At 41.0% G+C, this 19,084-nt stretch overlaps 2 protein-coding genes across 4 annotated transcripts in view; one reads left to right on the forward strand and one right to left on the reverse strand.

Annotated features, from left to right (window-relative positions):
- LOC133110685 (ciliary microtubule inner protein 1-like) overlaps positions 1-18,339 on the reverse strand; it is a 38,889-nt gene extending 20,550 nt beyond the window's left edge. The window contains exon 1 of the mRNA XM_061220943.1: positions 18,219-18,339. The gene's annotated coding sequence lies outside the window, so the exon portion shown is untranslated. The remainder of the gene's footprint in view (positions 1-18,218) is intronic.
- A 91-nt stretch (positions 18,340-18,430) lies between these two features.
- pmepa1 (prostate transmembrane protein, androgen induced 1) overlaps positions 18,431-19,084 on the forward strand; it is a 32,369-nt gene continuing 31,715 nt past the window's right edge. For all 3 annotated transcript variants that reach the window (XM_061220877.1, XM_061220878.1, XM_061220879.1), the window contains exon 1: positions 18,431-18,813. In XM_061220877.1, coding sequence (XP_061076861.1) covers positions 18,708-18,813 — 106 coding nt within the window. In that variant the 5' untranslated portion in view covers positions 18,431-18,707. The remainder of the gene's footprint in view (positions 18,814-19,084) is intronic.

The following is a 19,084-nucleotide window of genomic DNA, read 5'->3' on the forward strand; positions in this document are numbered from 1 at the left end:
ATACTTTTCTATGCTTTACTGAGCTTGTCTGGTGTATTGGAACTCACAAAACACTCTCAAAAAGTGCAAACACTCTTGGTTGGCTCAATTGCACAGGGCAAGATCAATCAAGCACAGAAAAGTATTTGATTCCAGAGGAATTCGTAATTGACACAGGTCTGGTCCTTTGTTCTTATGCTAAAACCATTTTGCTTTGGCCCTCTGAGCTGTGTGCTTAAATTAATACCACTTCTACACCTCAGAACTGAACAACGACCCTCGTCATACATTACCAGGCAGGACCAGTCAGACCCAAAAACTGAGTTCATCCACCCCTTAAAAAAAGTATATCTCATCTTTTATTTAAGGGAGATCCTACCTTTAAAACACAGGCTAAGAAGGCACAAATAATTTAAATTCATTCTGTGATCAGGCGAAATCCAAACCAATCCAGGTCATTGTACAACTTACTGTGCCTAGTTTGAGAGCAACTACACATTGGCCTGAAATTCATGCCTCTGCATTAAAGGGATTATGCAGTTTGACTTTGATCATGTTTAGCCAATGCTATAGTCTGCTGGAGATGTCAGGTCGAAATGGACTTTGGTTCCCCCTCAAGTGCAGTTTCTCCACCAAGCAGGCCAATGTTGTTTATCAAAGTCTTTTTTATAGCATTATTCTGAATATGGATGTTTTTCCCAGAGCAACCAAGTAAAAAGTAAATATGTCTCAGCCCCTCAGACAGATTCATAATATTTTATTGGCAGTAGAATCATTCTTCTTGTGGAACACACTTTTATCTGTATTGATGGCTGAGGAAGTTACTCGCTCAGACATGAAATTCTGCAAACGCTGTTCTGATGTCTGACCAAAAACACTGTCTGTTCCGATGTCTGACCATAAACACCAATTTGTAAGCATCATAAATATCTGCCATTGTTTTGTTGGAGGAGACATTGGCCATTTAATACAGATATTTTGAGAATAAGCTCTATCTGCATTACAGGAAAAGCTGTGAATGCCACAGAAATGTGAAGCAATCTAAATGGTAGGCAATCAGCATCGGTCAGCTCCAGGTACAATGAGTACATACCACATACCAGCAAACAAAATGAGAATGAATGAAGGCAACTGCAGTTGAGTGTAATGAAGGTCTGGTTACCACTACTGCTCCCTGCTGGTGAATCACCAAACAGCCAGCAGTTTCTCTGGAGAGGGAGTCTGCTTCGGCTCCTGATGGTGAATTAGAATATTGATTATGAAGCAATTAGATGGAAAGATGAAGTGGGTAGCACTGCCGCCTCACAGTAAGGAGGTCCTGGGTTCGAATCCCCGTCGGCTGGGGCCTCTCTGTGCGGAGTTTGCATGTTCTCCCCGTGTCTGCGTGGGTTTCCTCCGGGTACTCCGGTTTCCTCCCACAGTCCAAAGACATGCAGGTTAGGCTGACTGGAGAGGGTGTATTCCTGCCTTTCGCCCAATGTATGCTGGGATAGGCTCCAGCCCTCCTGCGACCCTGTTCAGGATAAGCGGTTAAGATAATGGATGGATGGATGACCTCAGCCCTGTCAAAGCCATCTATATGGTAGCCTGTAGCGTATTTGTTAAGGTACATGACTGGGACCCGTAAGGTCGGCGGTTCGATCCCTGGTGTAGCCACAATAAGACCAGCACAGCAGTTTTGGCCCTTGAGCAAGGCCCTTAACCCTGCATTGCTCCAGGGGAAGATTGCCTCCCGCTTAGTCTAATCAACTGTAAAAATTTGTGGAGCTGGTAAATCCACACAGCAAAATAGAGGCAGGAACTGCATCCAATGGATTTGTTTTTGTATAAAAAGCCTGGGTGGTCACCTTTGTACAGCAGTCACCTGTCCGTGATGACCAGGTTATGGTGCGCCCCTTCACCTTTCTCTTTTTGGGTTTTTCATTGTTTTGTTTTGACTTGTCAATAAAATAAATAGTTATTTTATGTCAATGGCTTGTGTCATTTAACTGCAGTACATTCAAGAACCCCCAGGGGTCTGTTAAAAATGTAGACTCAATAGTACGTAGTATATGGGTTAAACTATAACACAAAGGAAATGCTATTTACAAAATGCATCCTTATGAAAAATGATTGTTTGTTAAAGTTAACAAAAAAGTGAGGTATTTTTGTCTACTCTATGCAGAAAATATATTTTTAATGTAGTTTTTATTACATAACTAAATAAGACATCATTGATAGCATAATGGTTAATGTAATTATGTGCAGACATTCTAAGCAATGCAAGCATTTGAAACACATTTGAAGATATATATTTTCATATATTTCATGTGCTTATTTAAATATTTTCAATCTGGAACACATCTAACCTCTGTGTACATAAAGTTAAAATGGTGAGTGAATGATACATTCATTTTATTTGTACATTTAAACATGCGATAATTTGTCTAATGAGTCATTTTGATGACATCACAGCAGAGATCTGTCAGGTGACTTCAGTGTTAAGAATTTCACATCTTCCCTATAAAAACCAAACATATTTGAGCATGAGTAACACTGTTAGCTCCCTCCCCTTCCTCACCATCCCATCCCACAGCACAGATAATAAAATTAGTTGAGCATCAAGGTCTACATTTACGGTCTCAGTGTGTTCACCCAACTGCCTTCAGCTCATTAAGCAAAAATTATATTTATTCTCCTCAGAAATCCACAGCTTGTCCTGGCTCCAGACAGTATTGACAGGAGGTTCTCTCATATTGTTTTTCTCTGTACCACGTGATATGAGAGGAATGTTCCAGATGCCAACATTGTCTGAAGTTTGGCCTTGACGGTCAACAAGACACAACAGCTTCTGTTTGTAAAATTTTACGCATTCGAAAGTTAAGTTAGCGGATGCCAGCCATTTAAGATAAGTAACGGTTTTGTTTTTAATTTCGTCTGCAAACATAACACATTTGCAGACAGGCAGAATTTTGTATATTGTTAGGCTTTGTTTGTATTTCCGCTTTGCATTCAAGAGTTAAGAGTAAAGAACAACTAAAGTTATTTCATTTTTAATTTGGATACTTCTTTTTTCCTTTCCCTGTGGGTTTGTGGGACTTAATCGAACAGGTAAAGAAATAGAGGATATTCATTTATCCTGGCAAAAAGAGTCCCAGAAAAGCTGGTTCATCCCAGGACTGCAATGTTTGGGTGGACGTTAGGAGGATTGTGTGGGAGACTTTTTGTCTCGGAGTCAATGCGTAGACAACCAAAGGGCCAGACTGAGAGGAAGCTCTACACAGCTGAGACTGTCACGCCAAAATTAGATTAGGACGATTTTACTTTCCTATGAAGTGATGAAAATGCAAAGAAGGTTCAGCAGGCCTTGAGTTTCTAGCCTTTTTTGTGTTGCTCAGGACTAAAGGGGGCTTATTTTATATGTATGTGTGTTTACTATGTGTGCGCATCTGTGTGTACGTGTATGCGTGTGCGTTTCACATGTTTTGTGTTTTCTCTGTCTGAGTGTTTGTGAGCATGTGTGTGCAAGAGAGAGACACACAGTGAGAGTGAGACAGAGAGAGCGTGTGCCCATATCTGTGAGTGCAAGTGAGAGAGAGAAAGAAAGAGAGAGAGAGAGCGAGAGAGAGAGTGTGTGTGTGTGTGTGTGTGTGTGTGGAATGTGTGTGCTGGCATGTGTGTGAATGTGAATGAGTGTTTGTGTGAATGGTGGTCTGATTGGTGAGATTCTGCTGGTATTTATTCAGATTGCAGGATATTTTTAAAGCAAGGTTGGGTGTGATTCTCAGGTCTGATCTAGATTCATATCAAAGGGTCTGATTTAAATAAAGTGAGGTGTCCACTGCACCTGACTCCCACAGCCAACAGTAGACAAAGAAACAGAAACAGACACAAAAGCAAGAACAGACACATCACAACCATTGATACAGATGCCAGTATAGAAAGATTATGTCCTAACAGTCACTAACGAAAAAGCATTAAAGTTGGGAGTTTCATAAGTTTGCTCAGGGAGATTACTGCAACATTCAACATTTCTAGACGCTAGATACTCCAAATACTCTTTAATGTGACTCAGAGTACACTTCCAGTGAATTTTATTTTTTGAGAAGAGGAAAACTCTGTGGCAATAGCCCGGTCTCCTTCCAGAATTAGAGAGCCTGAGGGAAGGATTTTGTCCTCTGGGCTAGACAGACTGCAGATCAGTCTACTCATAATACTGCTTCTACTGCTACCGGTGGTACTGCTATTCCTACTGCAAACAACAACAAAAGCAATGTACTGCAGTGTTGTAGGCTTTCACCTGATAATCTCAAAGTGTTTTACAGTTAAAAGGGGGAAAATGACATGACCCGTCGCTGTTTTGCCCCCACCCGGGTGACTCGCGGCGGCCATTTTGTGACAGGCCAGTTTTTGGGAGGACAGGAGGGAGTTGTTGCCAAGCGGGTTAAACTGGGGGACGATGAGTGAGCGACAGGCATGAGAAAAGCACGGTAACGTGTTTACTTTTGCCACCGAGGCACACAAAGACACCGCCTGTCGTGTGTGACAGAGCAGAAAGGGGGAAATGGAGAACAGGAGGATGGAAGAGAGAGAGAGAAAAAAAGGCTAAAGGCATGGCTGAAAGCACCCACGAAACAAGGAAGGGAAAGAAACCTGCTGATATTCTGAAGAGTGGAGAGCGACGTGTTATTATTCTTGAACGGTGTGCTAGACTGGCTCTGCAGTTAGGCGTCAAATCCAGACGTTACCTCATACCTGCAGAGGGGGGCGTCGGAACAGTGCTCTCTCGGTGCCCTGCAGGGGGGCAGGGCGGATAAGACATATCTCTCCAGGTACCCTGCAGGGGGTTGATAGTGCAGCACTCTCTATGCACCCTACCGCGACACTTCTTAGGGTACAGCACTCCCCGGGTGCCCTGCCAGCAGGGATGGGCAGGATTTCAGTTATCTTCATTTTAAACATGCATTTCAAATACCTTCAAACAGGATTATTTCTACAACTTCTAAGCATTTTCCTGGCAAGACCGCAAACGCCACTATCTTCTTCATCAACAGGTCGACAGCTGGTTTCACTTTGATTAGGTTAATTAGTAAACTGATCAACTGATGCCAGTGAAGGGGACTTTTTATACTTTGCTTTATTACTAAAGCACCAAAGCACAAATTGTCAGGAGTCTGTTTGCGGTAAATTACAGTATGTTCGTATGTACATATGTGCATTGGCACATAAGGCTAAACAGCAATATACTAGAAATAACTAGTCACTAGCAAATCTATAAGTAAAAAGCTCTGTCATATTTTGGTCAAGGTCATTTCAAGAAAGCATAAGTTACATAATGAAACATGGTTTATAATAATAGAATCCTGGAGATTATCTGCTTTTACCGGCAGAAGGGAGCTCTTATATGAAACATTAACTCCTATCTCGCCATTACAGAATGAAACCTTTCATTTCATTAAAAACTGTTTCTGTGCTGCAGTAGGATGATGCAGCATTTGCTCTGAAACACAGCAGTTTGTGAGGGAAAGCCCTGGGATTCCTATATCAGGAACCCCATACTGGCACACCACCTCTACCGAATGTAGCCAGTATTTCGTCCAGTTAAACCTGGGCGCAGGTCATGACAAGGATTTATTTCTTGTTGCGTGAAGCAGTAGATGTGTCCATAACCAGGCCAAGCAGAAGGTTTTGAAAGACAAATCAAGACACTCTCATTTGCAAGGTGAAGTGGAGGGAGTTTTACTCTGGCAACGGTATGAAACAGGCCGCGTCTGATTAAACCCAGACGGGTCTGATTAGAGAGCGATCACCGACGCGCTCCCCAGAATTTGTGCTATCGCTGAAGGGGAAAGCCTATTCCCATATCCCACAGCTTCTCCTCCTGTGATAACAAACTATCACACTAAATCACATGATGTCTCTGTGACAGACTCAACCCAAGACCTCGCACTGTCGACCAAAGCTGCTGGCCTCTCATAACTGCCCGCTGAATCAAAGCATACAGGCCATTAACACGCCATTCTAATAAATAGCTCTTTTTTGAGAATATACTTTTCTGCAAAATTTGATCACTAATTTACACCCCAAGCATATAAATACACATATCATACAACCTGAGGTTCATCATTAACAAGGGAATTCCAGTATATTATGAGATATGCTAGGTTATATATATTATATATAAGAGTAATCAAATGCACAGAAAAATAACTCAGTTATGAAAAGGTAGCATTTAAAAAAACAGTAAAAATATACTCCTCTTGCATCAGCCTACACTGAGGTCTGGATAAGAATCAACATTTGTCCTTCAATCTGATTTACAAATCAATGTGTGACTCACATTCGTTCATCACAGATTGGTATCTCTATTTTGGGAGATCACTGAACTTGTGTTGAATAAAAAAAATAAAAGTAGCTCATTTCATCCAGGCTAAAATCAACACAGATTGTATCATATATGAATAAGGTTTCAGGACAAACTTTCAAACACATGCATTACATTTCTTATGTACTTAAATATACACTCAGTAAGCACTTTATTAAATACTTATTTTTTAGACTTATTGGTCTTCTGCTGCTGTAGCCTATCCACTTAGATGTTTGATGCGTTGTGCATTCTGACATGCTCTTCGGTATACCACTGTTGTAATGTGTGGTTATTTGCGTTCCTGCGATTTTGCACCATTCTCTGCAAGCTCTAGAGACTGTTGTGTGTGAAAACCCCAGATGATCAGAAGTTACAGAAATAACCAGCCCAAACCAGCCTGTCTGACACCAACAATCATGCCACGGTCGAAATCACTTCGATACATTGTTTTCCCCATTGTGATGGTTGATGTGAACATTAACTGAAGCTCATGACCCGTAACTGCATGACTGTATGCATTACCCTGCTACTACCCGATTGGCTAATTAGATAATCGCATTAATAAGTAGGTGCTCAGTGAGTGTCCATAACCTGCACCTTACTCAGTGGTAATAGTGTCATTGCTACAGTATGCTTCCATACAGGTCCTCAGATGATAAAAACAGTGGGGTAATGACATCACCATAGAGCAACTTATTGAAATCATTTACTAATGGTCAGCTATGAATATAGCTGGGAAGTAATTAATATCTCCCCATCCATAAATAAATGAAAATATCATTTGATAAGTGAAACACATTTGATGATGCTCCAAAAGCTTTTATTACATTTCAAGCAAACAAACTTAACTTGGACACCTGATTGTGAGCAGTTTATTATAATTTGACTTTTTAATGCTCTGGTGTTTACTTCATTATAATTCAATTTCAATGGAAGGAAGTAGAAATATTTTTAGAACCCATTTTCTGTCAAGGAAAATTAAATTAAATCCAATGGTGAAGTTGCAGGCAATATTATTCACAAAATTATGTTCTATGCGCTTAGAATCTTCAGATTCTGCATTTTTGGTAGCATTTAAGTAAGCTTAATGTTAATCTGTCTGATCAAATAAGGACTGGAGCAAATCCCTTTGCAAATCCTCAATGAAATTGGATTGATTCATTCATAAGACTTAACATCTGGACAGAAGAGTGAGCACCCGGGCTTTCCACACCATGTTACATCAAATATGGTTGCGTGTAGAATACGCTAATGCTAATGAACACTGTAGGCTGGGTACAGAACAACCAGCTCTCTACACTAATGCTAATGCTAACACTGCATTAGGCCGTGTGCAGAATAGCCTGTTATCTATGCTAATGCTAACAGTCCATTAGGATGTGTGCAGAATAGCCAACTCTCTATGCTAATGTCAATTATCACTGCATTAGGCTGAGTGTAGAAAACCATGATCTCTATGCTAATACTAATGCTATCACTGCATTAGGCTGTGTATAGAATATCCTGTTCTCTATGCTAATGATAAAGAACACTGCATTAGGCTGTGTATAGAATATCCTGTTCTCTATGCTAATGATAAAGAACACTGCATTTGGCTATGTGTAGAATAGCCTGCTTGCTATGCTAATGCTATTGAACACTGCATAAGGCTGTGTGTAGAATATTAATTAATTAATTAATTAATTATCCTAACCCGCTTATCCTGAACAGGGTCCCAGCATACATTGGGCGAAAGGCAGGAATACACCCTGGACAGGTCGCAAGTCCATCGCAGGGCACACACACCATTCACTCACACACTCATACCTATTGGCAATTTAGACTCTCCAATCAGCCTAACCTGCATGTCTTTGAACTGTGGGAGGAAACCGGAGTACCCGGAGGAAACCCACGCAAACACAGGGAGAACATGCAAACTCCACACAGAGAGGCCCCGGCCAACGAGGATTCGAACCCAGGACCTCCTTGCTGTGAAGCGGCAGTGCTACCCACTGCACCATCCGTGCCACCTTGTGTAGAATATAAGGATGTCAATTTTGTGTGAATCTTTCAATCAATCATCCAAACCATCATCCAATTGATTAATAAGGATGAACTGATAAGCTTAAAATCTACTATACAGCCAATAAAAACAATGACTCAAAATAGGTCTACCAATTAATGATGCTCTTCTGCATACCACTGTTGTAATGCATGGAACTGCTGCTCACTGGTGGTTTTTTGTTTTTTGCATTCTGAGTAAACTCCAAAGACTGTTGTGCATGAAAATCCCAGGAGATCAGCAGTTACAAAAATACTCAAACCAGCTTGCCTGGCACCAACAATCATGCCATGGTCAAAATCATTGAGATCAAATTTTTTCCCCATTCTGATGGATGATGTGAACATTAACTGAAGCTCCTGACCCATATCTGCATGATTTCATGTACTGCACTGGCTGATTAGATCATGGCATGAATAATTAGGTGTACCTAATAAAGTGCTCAGTGAGTGTAGATTAGACTACAAAGTACAACAAGGTGCTTACAAAAATCAGACAAGTTAAAAAAAAAGGAAGTGGATCAAGCTACTCCCGCAGAGATGGGAAGAGATGAGTCTTCAGACTGCAGTGGAAAATGGGCAGTGACTGACCAGTTCTTATAGGAATGAGGAGGTCGTTCCACCATTGGGGACCTGAGAATATGCACTCAGATAGCTGATGTTCAGGAACGGACACATAGCATCATGCTAACGCTGCCAGTTAAGGAACTATGACTCATCAACTCTTCTCCAGTAGACCGGATTTGAGTCTACATTACATTACATTACATTTTACATTTACATTTTAGTCATTTGGCAGACGCTTTTAATCCAAAGCGACTTACAAGTGCATAGGTTCGACCATAAGTCAAAGCATCACATCCAGAAACTAGCAAAATACACATGAAATGCTGTTCTAAACATAGTTGTCATCATAAGTGCATTTATTTTTTTTTATTTTTTTTTTGGGTGGGGGGGGAGTCTAATGATGGAGAAACGTCTCTCTAATCTAAAATCAAATCACCAATGTTAGGTTAGTCCTTGAAATGGTTTATCAAAACTTAACCACTTAATGAATAACATTAATCAATCAATGTTCTTATGAACAATTGACAGTTAATCAATGAACTGATAAACTGTTAACATCCCTAGTAGAATAACCTGCTCTCTATGCTAATGATAATGCAAACACTGCTTTAGCTCACATAGCTTACACTTTTCAGATGCAGCTTCATGAGGGGAAGAACCAAGAGTTTGTATATCGTTTCACTAACAGCACTAACATTGTTGGAGCTCAGAGAATGGACTCAATTTATGGTTGAGGGCATCCATGTCCGATGGTAGCAGGAAGTACCAGTTTAACTGGGCTATGCAGGGCTGTTAACAACAGCAATATAACCGCAAACTCTAATCCTGAGTCATCAATGAGCACAGCAGATGTCTCTAAGAGATCTGTGCCAGGTAATGCAGGGCCTCCAGGCCTTTCATCAATAAATAAGATTGAATGAAATCCTGTAGTGGCGCTGAACATTTGTGTAATTGGATTCCCCTGCGGCCATTATTTTAACCATTCATCTAACATGGAGTAGTTTTCCGTTTCTAGGGTTTTGCATTAGAGTGTATTTGAGAATCACTTACCATCACAAAACTGATTCTGACTCGGTACTTGCATTAGCTTAGATGATAAGCCACCATGGCAGAAGAATCAGCTCCAGCCTACAGAGCATCAGCGTGAAACATTGATTCTGTCTCTGCTGTTTTGTCATGTTTTAAATATAGAATTATATTAGTAACAGCCTCCTACAACCTCAAATCTCTAAGCACACACATACACACATACGCACATACACACCCTGCTGGAAAAAAGCAGCTCAAGCTTGCTTTTGAAAGAGCTGGTAGCTGGTTGACCAGTTCAGACCAGGGCCACGCTCAACATGGTTTAACAAACTCAAGCTATGTTTTGAAACAGCTGGTAACTGGTCATTTCTGGTCATAGCTGGATTTTACAGCAGGACACCCAGACAAATTTACACATACAGGCAGACACACACACACACACACTTTCACTTTCTCTCTCTCTCTCTCTCTCTCTCTCTCTCTCTCTCACACACACACACACACACACACACACACACACATAAATCAACAGTTGTCAATCACAAACCTTAACTTGTATACTTTGTAACAGGCAGAAACAGGAACAACAAACTTATCCACAGTGAAACAATATGACAACACCAGGCAGTATTTCCTGAAGGAATGAATGAAGACATGGCTAGTACATGTATCTAAGCCGTCCTGATGTCTCCTGATGTTTAACTCAGTTACTCCTCTCTCTCACAGATCTCTTTAAAAAGAATACTTTTGCACTGGGATATGTTGCACTCATGCTGATATATGTATTGTGTTGAGGTACGTATATCTCATTTGAACTTACACTCATTGAGAAATCTATTCGATAGATTGTAGTTTCAGTTGCAGTTTTATTGGTATTTCTATTGCATTTGCATTTGTATTTATCTTGGTACTGTACTGTGCTGTCCTAATTTTTTAGTCTATTTTCCATATGTGCTGGAAATAATGTTCATGGCTGCTACTGTACAACTGATTCTTTGTGAATTATAGCTTATCCAACCCGTTCTGTAGTTTGGTCTAATTACTGTGTTCTAATGGCCTAAGTAAAAAAAAGAATAAATAAATTTAAAAAAAAAAATATATATATATATATATATAATAAATACCTAATAAAGTGCTCAGTGAGTGTATATATTGCATGCCTAGTTCTCACTAGCATTCACTGATTAACAACTTGAAATCCTGGTTGACTTTTCTAGGATTTCAGTAAGTACACATTTTTAGTTTGATGTGTACTTTCTGAATCATTCTCATTAATTAAATGATTGATTCTATATCGAAAGAACTTGTGAATTGCTTTGAAAAGATGGAATTATCTGACTCTATGTTCAGTATGGAGCTGTCTTGTTATTCACAAGCACTGATGACAAAGCCTTCAACAAATCTCACTGCCAAAATATGTTTGTTTGGTCTGAATGTATTAGAAATTGCTTACAAAATGAGTTTTTGAAAACCTTATGGTTCTTTTTGGTGGCTTAAGTCACTCTTTTTGGAAGCACACAAATGCGCCCACACACATGTGCGCACACACAAGCACATGCACACACACACACAGCCAGTGTCTGAGCCCTCTTCACACACACACACACACACACACACACACACACACACACACACACACACACACACACACACACACACACACACACACATACTCATACTCACACACTCATACTCACACACACACACACACACATACACACACACACACAGCCAGTGTCTGAGGTCTCTTCACATGCACACACACACACACACACACACACACATTGCCAGTGTCTGAGCACATGCAAACACACCCACGTGCCTAACCACACACACACACACATACTCACACACACACATACACAGACACATACACACACACACCCACGTGCCTAACCACACACACCCACGTACCTAACCACACACACACACACACACACACACACACACCCACGTGCCTAACCACACACACACACACACACATTCTACGCCTGAGCCCTCTTCCTCAGTGTAATTTAGGTGAGTGTTCCACTTACAAATGGAGATAATATTTGGGATATTCTTGGGCGGCTGACTGGGCCGTGTTTCACAATTACAGCTCGCCCTGCGCATTCACCGCTGCAAATTGCACCGCAGGTAGGAGCGGGCATGTTCTGGGAGGTGTTTAAATGTCTAGACATGGGACTATGCCCCGCTGTTTATACACAGCTACATGATCCCGCGTTTCAGAGATTGCGTACACCCTGCTATTTTCAGTTCAGAGAGCGCATGAGGCGCGGTGCCTTCATCCTAAATTTTTTTTACATTACATTAATGGCATTTGGCTCTTATCCAGAGCGTTCTTTTTTTAAACAAACAAACAAACAAACAAACAAAGCAAAACTATGACCAAACCCCTTAACTAGCCAAACACTGCTTACCTAGCCAAACTAAAAATACTGATACACAAAAAAGTTAATCACAGAAAGACAACAATTAAGGTTCACAGAGAGGTAGGGAGGGACGGGGAGAGGCGCTGATTGAAGTTTCAAGCATCTTCAGTATGCGCTTGAAGGTGGGAAGAAATTCTACAGTTCTGACCTCAACGGGGAGTTCGTTCCACCACCGTGGAGCCAGAACAAACAGTAGTCGTGAGCGTGAGGTGGAAGTTCGGAGAGGGGGAGGTGCCAAGCGGCCTGTAGAGGCTGAACGAAGAGGTCTGGCAGGGGTGTAGGGTCTGATGATTTTTTGTAGGTAAGCTGGGGAAGACCCCTTAACCAATGTTTTGAATTTGATGGGAGCCATGACAGGCAGCCAGTGGAGGGAAGTAAGCAGGGGGGTGACGTGTGAGTATTTGGGAAGGTTGAAGACCAGACGAGCTGCTGCATTCTGGATAAGTTGGAGGGGTCTGATGGTGGAGGCCTCAGAGAGGGAGAGCCTTCCAGCACGGGAAATAGACGGGGAAAACAGCCGTCCGAGGACACGTGTAATTTCACATGAATGTAAACACGTGGGAGAGAAGTGAAGAACACAGCTGGCGCAGAGGGACAGAGTATAGGATGCTTGCGGTTTATGCCGGTGTGATGAACAGGTATGGTCAGAGAGCTACCAGTGCACAAGGATAAAGATGAGATGAGCTTGCACAGGAAGGTACTGAATAGCAGCGGGAGACACAGTGTCTGTGTCTCTTTAAAACACGGTTCTTTCATGAGGAAATGAACGTGTAGAGAATTGCTTCCATATTCGTAAACACAAGCTACTTTGCCAGACACAATTTGGAGAGGCGAGTTTTAAACTCGACACAAAAAAGGGGCTTATTGTAATCTCTTGAAGCTCCGCCCCTGTCTGACCGCAGTCATGTTTTGCAATGTACGGCTGGAGGCTCTTCCTGATTACTGATAACTGTAAACAGTCAGGCGGTGACGGACAGACTGACAGACAAAACAGCTGGACACATCCTTCTCCCTCCCTCCCTTGTTGTTTTTCACCCCAAGTATTTCATATGAGTTCCTGAAATAATGAAGAAAAACTTTACTGAGAGATTAAGATGAAATAATTAATTATATAAATTGGTATATTGAGGAATATCAAGTTCTAAAAAGAGACATTCTAGAAGGAATATTTCTAAATGCTGGGCATGGAGGAAAGTTTGAGGACCCAACTTCCCTTAGTCAGTTGTTTTGCAATCTTTCCACCCTCAACCCAAACCCCAACACTAAACATCACCCGAACCAAAAGGTCACTATGATCAGCAAAAATAAATAAATAAATAAATAAAAGTTTCATCCAGAGCCATCTAAGTGGAAGCACACATGCACATGTTCTGAGACCAGTGCTCCAGTACACAGCAGACACCAGCATCATCAGAGTTGCTTGTTGGGACACTGTGTATTTACTGTACTGAGTTCCTAGTCAGGTGTCTGACTTGTTTGCCAATCAGACTGTCTGGCTGAGCTGAAAGGAAATAACACATGCACAAGAAACCCAGAGTGTTTACAGCGACCTTATTCAAAATGGTTTTTTTTTCAGCTTTTCTGCCTCTGACCTGCATTTCTCATTTTATGACTTCTCTTGTACATTTACTGCATCCATCCTCCACCCTCTAAGGCTATAAACCTCCCAAACCTCCCTAAAGAGAGATTCAGTCTGAAAGGTACCTGAAGAATATGTACAGTTTAATTTGATTTGACAAAACAGGGAACCCGAAAACAGCACTAATATGGAGACCCTACTTTATATTGAGACACATGTTTTTGCCTTGTTTGATGCAATGGCAGTAACAAGTGTCCCAGAAATACGTTCCTTCTGGCTTAAGTTCTGTGAGTTCCACAGAAAACGTCTGATTGGCCGCATAGTTCACATACTCACGCAAAGGCTGAGCCTGAAATGCTGCATTGTGCTCAATGGATGAACCAGATGAGATCCTTACACCTTACCCCTTGGTTGTCTGGACATTACAACAGAAACAGGCTTTTTAAAAAGCTGGAAAAGGTAACTGAAGAATGCCCAGCTGAAAGAAAAAAAAAAAAAAAGATTTTGTCCTGCATTGCTGCGATTCAGTGGTTGAGTCAGAAATTGAATTACTATAGGAATCCTTTTAATAACGCATTACCCATACACACTGGCTGCACAAATGTGTAGAAAATGTATACATTGAGCAGATTATCTGGAGTAGTGTAAGGCAAGAGGACATGACTTCCTAGAGGTGTGGTCAGTATTCCATGTAACCTCAAACAGGGAAGCAATGCTTCATACAGACCCAAAATTATGTCCAGGGGCTCCAGGTTGTCCAGTGCAGCCAGACTTATCACCAGAACCAGGACATTTCAGCATATCACTTGTGTCCTGGCTTCCCAGTCAGCTTCAAAATTGGATTCAAGATATTGCTGCTGGTTGTTAAGTCATTGCATGGCGATAGCCCCTCCAACCTCTCTGAACTACTGGAATCCCCCTGCTCACTGAGCTTCAACAGCCGTGGCCTTTTAGCGGTGCCCAGAGCTTGGCTCCGTACTGTGGCCGATTGAGCTTTTTGCTCCATTGCACCACGCACAGCCATTCCCGGTATTCAAAGCCGGGCTTAAAACCCATTTTTATCAGTGTGCCTGTGCTAGGTTATTGACTGAATGATACATATTACTGTCACCCTGTGTTTATCCACCCAGTGAGCACTTTATTAGGTACTTTATTCGGTACTCACTTTTTTTAAAGACTTATTCATTCTTCTGCTGCTGTAGCCTACCTAGGTTTGACACATTGTGTGTTCAGGGATGCTCTTTTGCATACCACTGTTGTAATGTGTGGTTATTTGCGTTACTGTCACCTTCCTGTCAGCTTCAACCAGTCTGGCCCTTCTCCTCTAACCTCTGTCAATCACAACACATTTCTGCTTGCAGAAGTGAGACTGTTCTGAGATACTCAAACTATCCTGGCTGGCACTAACAACCATGGCCATCCATGGTCTAAGTCACATAGATCACATTTCTTCCCCATTCTGGCATTTAGTCTGAGAAACAGCTGAACCTCTTGACCACATTTACATGCTTTTATGCATTTAATTGCTGCCACATGATTGGCTGATTAAATATTTGCATTAACAAGCTGGAGTACAGGTCTACCTAATAAATTGATCACTCAGTGTATATTAATGCATTGTTTTGCTGTTGTCCTGCGATTTAATATTATTGCCCTGTTTTGTGCTTTGATTGTTTTATTGTTGCTTTATGTGAAGCACTTCACTTTGAGATCATCTCTGTGTGATTAATATAGCTATGAAAATTAAATGTATGGTTATTCTGTTTTATCGCCTGAGCACAAACTCTGCATTGGGAACATGGAGCACTTTCAAAGTTTGTTCCAACAATGCAATTAAACCATACATGCTTCGCTTTAAAACAGAGAAATATGAGTGTTTGTGGGAGTATAATGTGCATATATATACGATTTTTCTTTTTATTATAAATTATTTAGTTTTATATTTAATATACATATGCTGACAATAACAATTGTGAAAAAAAAGCTTATTCAAACTAACAACATACTGTATTATGGGACTATATACTACGAAGGTTCATACAGAATTACTTCACAACCACTATATAGACATTCATATGCAGTGTGCTATGTTCCTATCCATTTCATACCAGAAATTCTGACTTATTATTATATTTTTGCTTAGATGATGGACCGATGGACAAAACAGGACAACTGGAAGATGCTTTAAGGAATGTTTACTTTACTTTGTAGATATGATCATTTTTCAATTACGTGTTGTTAAAGGTGGGGTGTTGTACGCAACACAGAATCAAAAAGTAGATCCTAGTACAGTATTTGCCAATAAACCTTCAAATTCGCGTGCTGTCCTGCATTTCTACAATTGTCCATTAGGGGGCAGCAGCCTAATCATACTATCGTTCACGTTTCATAACTACATTACCAGTTTGACCACGCATGATTTGAAGTGTAATTGCTTCTCTGATATTTCTGTGGTTTAATTGGATTACGTTGTGATAACAGGGGACGTGGGGATTCTCATTACAGGCTGAAATCTAGACGTGATTAGACAGAATATGTGAAATTGTTTTTGCCTCAAGGATTCAAAACACTTGACTAGATTGGTCTGTCAAAACGGTTTTGACTGCAGCTGTCAAACTTAGGTGTTACCGACATGTTAACAGCTAAAACATTTAAACTTTGCTTAGGCTTGCCGCAGTTTCGTGTAGTGGACTGCGTGTGATCACGTTTGTCTTGTCACGGACAGGACCATCTTCTCCTTTATTCGTTTATTAAACAAATTCACCTCAACTTGACGAAGTAAGTAGTTCTGCGAGCAGGTGATTTTACGTTGATATTAACACAAAATGTAACAATTCAGTGCGGCTGTAAAATGTATTATATATATCAAAGTGCTGATTTAACACTGTATGTAAAAAAAAAAGTTATAAAATCGGCATATGGAAAGCACTTTTTTTTCCGTGGAGCTGCTTGATCTACTTGATAGACAACTCAATCAATGATAACAGCATCAATATAAGCGCCAGCCATCATTACATTACATTACATTACATGGCATTTAGCAGACGCTCTTATCCAGAGCGACGTACAACAAAGTGCAAATCAAACACAAGAACGAGTGCAAAGAGGACCTGAGAGGACAGTACAGTTCCGAGTCCTAGTGTAAACATACAGAAAATCAGATCCCTTGAATTATACAATCAACTTTCAAACTAGCATACCACAGTTGGCAGCTAGAATACAACAATACAACAGCCAATAAAAACAACAATACCAATCCAAGTAACAATATCTATACATAAGTGCCATTACAGTCTAAGGCTAATCATCATAACTCCACTCAGCTCTTGGCTGGTACAGGACCACTGCCTGAGAGCACCCAACAACGCCTAACAACGAGATACATCGATGCATAATAGCCATAGGTACAGTACACAACTGGTCCTTGTGCGAGTGGAATGGCATGTATGTGCCTGTGTGTGTGTGTGTGTGTGTGAGTGTGTGTGTGTGTGTACTGTGCAAAGGTATTAGGCACCCTATATTTATTTCATATACTTGGTCTTAATTGTTTTTGTTTTTTGTTTGTTGTTTTTATAGACCACGCAAAGAACTGTGCCAAGGTAAAGGCTGAAGCGTGGTCACAACAAACATTGAATTGATTTAGTTATTAATGGTGCACTGCTCTTTATAGTACATTTTCAAAATGTACAAACTTTTTATTTCCTTATTTTTGAAAGCATCTTTACTTTACAGATACATGTGCCTGAGACTTTTGTGTATGTAGTTTAAATAAAGTGCCATACTGTACGGATGTGTGATGTTGGATATACAAATTACTAGGAAATTATATTTACATAGCATGACATAATGGCGAGAACAGGCCATTCAGCCTAGCAATGCTTGCCTTTTCCTACCACTTTTCATGTAGTATTGCTTTGCCAGATAAAAAACTTATAACAAACACGTTGCTTATAATTCTTTCTAATCGGGTAAGGGGTGGTGACCATGAGGCACTGTGAAAGATTGATCAGGGACCAGTTAAATGTTTGTGATGTTGCATGAAATAATCTGTATATTTATAAAAATACTGTGGACATTGAGTTAACACTTTCCCTGATGCCCAGTCTAAAATGGCAACTGTCAAATGAACCAATCCTTTGCATGCACAAGATCAGCAAAGCAGACAGACAGACAGACAGACAGACAGACAGACAGACAGATAGATAGATAGATAGATAGATAGATAGATAGATAGATAGATACTTACTTTGAAACAAAATTGAGCGAATCCAAGCAGGTAGCTCCTTGGTCATTTTGTAAACCTTGACAAAAACTGCTGCCGGCTGGGAATTTCGCTGTGATTGGCCAGGTAGCCTGTCACTCTCGACAGCCCAAGTCTGGCACTGACGTAATCCTGTCTGCCTGGAAGCACCGCCCCCACGGGATCCGAGCCCACTTGGACTTGAATGAGGCGGGCGCAGAAGCCCGTCAGACAGACGGATACAAAGTAGCACAAGCTGTCTGTTAATAAACAGCGGGGATACTGGAGCAAAGAGGGCCGGCAGACGTCCCGGGCTGGGGGGGACGAAGGCAACTGAGACCCGTTACAGACCCCTGACTACCACCCACAGAACCGTGCCGAAGGAAGGAAAAACAGCCCTGCATTTTTTTATTAGATTGCAACCTCAGCGAGAAAAAAGAGAAGGGGCAGCTGAACCGATCGTTGAGCCGTTTCCTCGTAGATTTCCACATTTAAATGTTAAACTTCATGGGTCTAATAAACGGTACAGCGGCCATCCAGACCAATGTATCCTGTACATGTAACTGCAAACGCTCCACTTCATTCCAGAGTATGGAGATCAGTAAGTACTTTTTTGTTTCTATCATCAAGGGTAGCCAACTCATACTTTCCCCCTGACTGCTTGCCAGCAAACTTGACTTCGATTTCCACTGCGCCTTATATTTTCCAGCTAACAAGTCTGCCTAGTTTCTGCCTCAAGCTAGCGGGCTAGGTTTTGGGAAACGGTCTGTCGATTAACACATTTAACAATTGTTTTCTTTTGCGTTAGTGAACTATTATACATAGCTCGGTGGCTACTTTTATTAGTTTCTAAACAGTATTTGTGAACTGGA

This window comes from Conger conger, chromosome 14 (genome assembly GCF_963514075.1).
Source record: "Conger conger chromosome 14, fConCon1.1, whole genome shotgun sequence".
NCBI classification, from domain to species: Eukaryota; Metazoa; Chordata; class Actinopteri; order Anguilliformes; family Congridae; genus Conger; species Conger conger.